The sequence below is a fragment of the Setaria viridis genome, chromosome 9, assembly GCF_005286985.2.
Source record: "Setaria viridis chromosome 9, Setaria_viridis_v4.0, whole genome shotgun sequence".
Classification (NCBI taxonomy): Eukaryota; Viridiplantae; Streptophyta; class Magnoliopsida; order Poales; family Poaceae; genus Setaria; species Setaria viridis.
The window spans coordinates 13,678,161-13,684,351 of record NC_048271.2 but is presented as its reverse complement, the minus strand read 5'-3'; the positions used below and the strand labels follow the sequence as shown (position 1 = coordinate 13,684,351).

At 50.7% G+C, this 6,191-nt stretch overlaps 1 protein-coding gene across 1 annotated transcript; it reads right to left on the bottom strand.

Moving 5' to 3' along the window:
* Nucleotides 1-796: 796 nt before the first annotated feature.
* Nucleotides 797-5,079, bottom strand: LOC117840971 (uncharacterized). The gene is made up of 2 exons (XM_034721521.2): nucleotides 4,384-5,079; nucleotides 797-1,271 (listed from the first exon to the last, which is right to left on the bottom strand). The coding sequence occupies exons 1-2, from the start codon at nucleotides 5,062-5,064 to the stop codon at nucleotides 939-941; spliced, it is 1,014 nt and encodes a 337-aa protein (XP_034577412.2). The 5' UTR covers nucleotides 5,065-5,079; the 3' UTR covers nucleotides 797-938.
* Nucleotides 5,080-6,191: the final 1,112 nt, after the last annotated feature.

Below are 6,191 nucleotides of genomic sequence, written 5' to 3'. Positions count from 1 at the left end.
GAACCAATATAGTTAGGGGTGTTTGGATACCTGGTGCTAAACTTTAGCAGTGTCACATCGGATGTTCGGATGCTAATTAAGAGGACTAAATATGATCTAATTATAAAACTAATTGCACAGATGGAGTCTAATTCGCGAGACGAATCTATTAAGCCTAATTAATCCATCATTAGCAAATGGTTACTGTAGCACCACTTTGTCAAATCATGAACTAGTTAGGCTTAATAGATTCGTCTCGTGAATTAGACTCCATCTGTGCAATTAGTTTTTTAATTAGTCTATGTTTAATACTCCTAATTAGTATCCAAACATCCGATGTGACCGATGCTAAAGTTTAGCACGCTAGAGCCAAACAGGCCCTATCTTTGTTGCTCTATCCAATCCCCATCATTAATTTCGGAACAGGGAAAGCTACGGGGAGGGTAACAAAGTGGGCAGGTTAGCTATGGATCTGGGTATGGCCTAAGTGAAACAAACATAAACAGACACAACTACAAAACATGGTCGCAAAAGCAAGCAAACGTATGAGCTGCTGTGCTTTGAAGGGCCATATAAAGAGGGATACGGACAAACATGGAGAAAAATTCCAGGGCAATGGAAGGAAGAGAAAGATGATGGCACACCGATTTTGTTGTAGATCAGATATATAGATCAATTAGGTCATCTCATGATTTAGCCTGGGCCACCAAATTGCACGTAGATCTTAATAGCATTCCCAACTTTGATTTGTACGAGAGAGAAGTATCGGACAGAAAATATCTTTGCCTATTTCATTGTGTGGTTGATGAGACCTGGGAGCTGGAACCGTAGCTTTACTGGCAGAAACTAGAATTAGCACTAGCATCCATATACCAATTAGTTTGTCTATTAAAATTTACATGATCTCTCCAGAGTCCAGACAACACGAAAAACAAGCCATATACCATTTTATTCTGCTTCTACCCTCGGCCGTATGATGAACCCTTGGATGCCATTGGTCTTCTCTTCTGCTGAGACCCAAATGTGGACACGAATCTTCTGCCTGCACTGTTTCTAGGGCGTTCTTCAAACGATTCTTCAGATTTTACAAATCGCCTAGCGATTTCTTCTTTAGATCTTGCAAATCTCCTAGCATTTTCAGCTGCCTCTTGCCTCTTTTTCATCTTGCTAGTGCTAGGTCTATACAGGATAACTGAGCGGCCGATTTGGTCAATAGCAATGGATCCTGTTGACTCCTCAAGTTGTAGTATCACATCGGGTAGCTCCCCAGGGCAGTTCCCGTGAATCTTTAGCTGTTATAACATAAGGATATTGGTGAGAAGAACCTAATGCCGTGAGAGGAATGCTGAAGGAAATGGCAAACAAAAGCAAGATCCTAATATACACTGAATCTTATTGTATTCTTGCACATGAATTGGAACAAAGCAAGTGTCATGCATAAATTATCACAAGTGTCAGGCATCAAAAGCAAAAAACTACCCAATTACAGCATTATGTCTTCCCAACTTGGGCAACCAGAATACAGGGTTTCCTGACTTCACGTCATGCTGATTTCAGTTTCATGGAAAACTTAATATTTTATATTAGATTTCTTTCATGAAGGGTAATGCTTCTTGAAAGATAGTTTTGAAATAAAATTCTTCTGTTAGCAGGAAGTACGAGCAAGAAACTTTGGTGTCCACAGTAAGATCTCCAAATCCCATTGGAGCCTCTGTTGATTATCAAAACTATGCCCAGACCAACCTTATCGTAGCAATCCATAGTCCACCACACGGTTTGAACATGTCACCCATTCTATCCACTTAGACTCAAGTAAGCCAATATTCAAACTTTGGGCAGTTGGCCGTCCTATTTAATAATGTGGGGTTAGCAAAACTAACTTCTAAATCTACTTTTGATGAATAATAATCAGTGGAGACAGTTATAATTGGGTGATAGAATCTTCTAGGTTCTAGCATCATACCTGAGTGAACATAGGGTGCTCCATGGGCATCAACTCGTATTATCAGGTCTAACTCCACCTATTCCAATTGGTTAAGTTGCTTCCCATCCCCATTAAGCCAGGAACTTAATCGAGCTAGTGTTGCTGGTGTTCTATGGAAAAATGGAAAGGTCTACCAAAGAGAGGGATTATAGAATATCGATAGTAGAAAAAGGCAGGTAGATGCTTACTGCAATGTCAATCTCACAGGTCTATTTACAAGAGTAGCCTCTAATCCACCTTCTTGCTCAAGTTAACTGTTGAGAAGGAGCTGGAGCCAGGAAAGAGAAGAGGCTAATAAAATGGAATGTGATTGGTCCTGAGAACTACAGTATTGGAGTTGATGCTTGTTGCAGCTAATGTGGATAAAAGTTTGGGAAAATTGGTTCTGTAGCATCGAAAGATCGCGACTTCCGTAAAATACCACTGAAAGACATCGGTCCCGTAAAATACCATTGAAGACCTCAACTGAAAATACCAATCTTTTAAATTTCAGCGTCAGCTCTGTTAACTTAGATAAAAATGCCCCCAAACCTGTGGACAAAGGAGAACAGGCACCGCGGAGGGTGCCAGGCGGGTGCCGGCATGCCGAGCCGCGGGTCCCAGGAGGACGCCGGGCGGGCGCCGGCGGAGGGCTGCGTCCATGGCGACGGCGGAGGGCTGTGTCCATCGTCATCATCATCTTCTCCACGCTCTCCTTCATTAAGCTGCTGCTTCTTACCAGCTCCTCATCTTCGTCTGGGGCCGCTTCCTCCCTCCGTAGCCCGACATGGGACGCTGGCGGCAACAGGACAGCTAGGAGCGTGCTCGCCACCAAGGAGCTCTGGGGCTGCGTCCACCGGCCTTCGGCACTGATAGCACCAAGGACGCCGACGCCACGCACCGCGTGCTCGGCTCCAGGCGCAAGGCCAGCGGTGGCGCCCGGACCGACTCCGCGATGGCCGTCCACTGGGCGAGGAACCACGACGCGGCAGCGGAGGCGTGGCCGCTGCTGCCGTGCCGACGTTGCCCGCGCGGAGGCCGTGGCGGTGGAGGAGTCCCGCGGCGAGGGGAGGCGGCGGAGGTCCGCGCGGGAGACCGGCTCGCCCGTGGCGGCGTCGACGAGCGCCGGGGCGTCAAGGCGGGCAGGAGGGTGAGGACGAGTGTCGGGGCGGGCGCCATTGGCTAGATGAGAGGGATGGCGAGCAGCAGGCGGGCGGTAAATGGGCGGCGGACAGAGGAGAGGGCCAGCGAGCAGCAGACGATAGCAAATGGGCGGCGGATGGAAGAGAGGGAAGGCGGGCGGCGGGCGGGCGGCGCCCAGCCGCGAGTCTGCCTCGAGGGCGCCCACCGGGGAACAGCCGTGCGGTGACGGATGGGCGGCGGCGTAGGAGCTGGGAGGGGCGGCGCCGCCGGTGGGAGAGAAGGGGAGGGCGACGCCGCGACGGGCCTGTGCGAGGGAAGGGCGACGAGTCACGTGTGTGGGTGGATACTAGATAGGACCTGGGACTAGATTTTCTTTTGGTCCTCAAGCTAAGGGTAGAAAGATCATTTCACGTTCGCGTTATGTGCTGAAAAAGTCCAAAAATAAGTTTTCGGTGAAAAAATATGACGGAGTGCTATTTTCAGTTAACGTCTGTACCTTTCAGTGGTATTTTGCAGAAGTCGCAATCTTCGATGCTACAGAACCAATTTTCCCTAAAAGTTTCACCATTTTTCTTTGCCAATCTAGCTTATAACATTTGTGCGTCTACATTACCCAAATACAAGGACAAAAAAGAAGGGTGGCACAGGTGCCACACTGCCACCAACTAAGTGGATAAAATTCAACCAGTCACAACTAAACGACCTTGACGTAGAAAGAAAAATGGAGATGGAGCTGAGGAAAGAAAAATGACCGGTTCGCAACATAAACGATGGCAGGTGGTTAATTTTCACGACCTTGACGTAGAAAGTTGCGGAAAGCTCACATTTCACTGCTTCTGGGCTTTCCATGTAATCATAACTTCTGTGGGCTTTTGGCTTTCAGAAAGCTCAGCCCAGAAGCTGGCCGTTTGTTTGAGCTTTCGACTTCTTAGGGTGGAAAGCTGCTGGAAAGCCCAAACAAGGCTAAGTTTGAGAAACCTTCCTCCTTCAGCTAACTCCCAGTCAAGTTCAACTTGCCAGCACTAGCTGGAAGCGGCAGCACAGTGGCAACTCCACAGTATCCATATGAGAACCATGTTTTGAACTGGACTGAGAACCTTTGTTCTGAATTTGTGATTCATCTGTGAACTAATGAAGAAACCTTATAATTGCGTCCATTCCTAGTTTTATTCAAGGCGTATTCCAGGAAGTGGTTTCTTAGGATGTACTGAACCAGCACCCAATTTCCTTGCAGGCAAAAGTAAATGCACCATGGATTTGATTTTGACAATAAGGGAGGGAGCAAATGGGGTATATACCTTGAGGAGCTCGTTCGACTCGAGGTTGTCGCTGAAAGCGGAGACGAGGTTGGGTGTGACGCCGCCCTTGCCGACCTGCTGCGACTTGAGCTTCTTCCCGAGGCCGTGCGCGTACGAGGCCAGCTCCTTGCGCTCCTTCACGCTCAGCTTCGGCCGCGGCAGCCGCGGGAGCACGAACGACCGGGGCGCCTCCGCCTCCTCTTCGGCCGTAGACTCCTCCTCGTGACTCTCTTCCACTGCATCGACCGAGTCCCCCTCAGGTTCCGGCGCGGCTACCGCCTCGGACACGGCCGCGGAGGCGGAGCCGTGGCCCAGGGAGGAGAGGAAGCGGTGGGAGGTGGAGATGCGGAGGCGTGGGGGCGGGAGGCGAGGGGAAGGGGCAGAGCGGAGGTGGTAGGAGAGACGGGCGAGAGGAAGGCGGAGGAGGGTCACAGCCGCCGCCGCTGCAGCCGCCATGGTGCTCGACGGGATGCCGAAACGGCGCGTTCGCGGAGGGATAAGCAGGGGATAGCAAAGCTGCAAGCCTGAAACCGCAGAAACAGAGGGGGATAAGAAATTAAGGTACGTGTCCCCACATGTCAGTGACCAATAGGATCTGAATCGCTTCCCACAATTCACCACAAGGCTGCCTGAAAAATGCAAAAAACACAGGAATGACGATTCACACCGGAGATGTTGCATTTGAATTGCTGCCGAGAATTCGAAATTTTTCATTCATTGTCATCCTAGTACGGGCCGTTTGGCACGGCTTTGGCTCGTGAAAAAACAACTTTGACTCTAGCTTATCTGGAAAAGCAGCTTTTTCTGGCTCTGGCTTATTTTAAAGGAAAACGTTTGGCAAAACGGCTTCTCCTAGCTTTTTAGATTGGAAATAAGGTATGAAATGTCCAAAATACCCTTATACTTTTCTCTTCTCTTTTTCTTTTTTTCTCCTCATTTTTTTTCTTTCCTTTTTTCTTTCTCTTTCCTTCTCCCCTTCTTTTCTTTTCCCTTCCTCTCTCCTTATCCATCCGTTCCTCCCTCCCGACCTTATCCGCACCCGACCGCCTGGCCCTCCTTCGCCGCCGCTCCAGCGCCACCCCGCTGGCCCCGGCTCCGTCCGCCGCCAAGGCGCCGCCCCAGTCCTCCTCCGCCCCTGCGCTGCCACGGTGCCGCCCCGGCACTCCTCCGCCCCTGCGCCACCACAGCACCGCCCTGCCGCCCCGGCTCCGTCCGCCGCCCCGGTCCTCCTCCGCCCCTCCGCCGCCACGGCGCCGCCCCGGCACTCCTCCGCCCTTCCGCCGCCATAGCGCCACCCTGCTGGCCCGGCTCCGTCCGCCGCCCCGGTCCTCCTCCGCCCCTCCGCCTCCACCCCGGCACTCCTCCGCCCTCCGCCGCCACCGGGGACGAGGATGGAAAGTGACGAGGAGGAGCCGGAATAAGCCACTTTTTATGGCTTTCCAGTGGGTGGAGAAACGTAGAGACCGCATTTTGCGGGGCTTCTACTGGCTTTCGCGGGTGAGCCGTTTTGCCTTCTCCCGTTTGGCACGACTTCATCAAAAGCCACCCTAGAAGCCGCTCGATGAGCCGTGCCAAAGGGGCCCTACATTTGTCTGGATAAATTTTGGCCATTTCAGGATCATGGGCCGTGGCCGATCAAAAAACAAAAGTGCATGACAAATCGAACATACTGCACGTAACGAAGTGTGCCTATTGGACAAGAACCAAATGAGCCCTCAAATACTGACTTCTGTGCCAGAGATACAATTTAAACAGATTTGTGAATCGATAGAGATTAATTGGTGCTTGATTTCTGATTTTGTGCATGC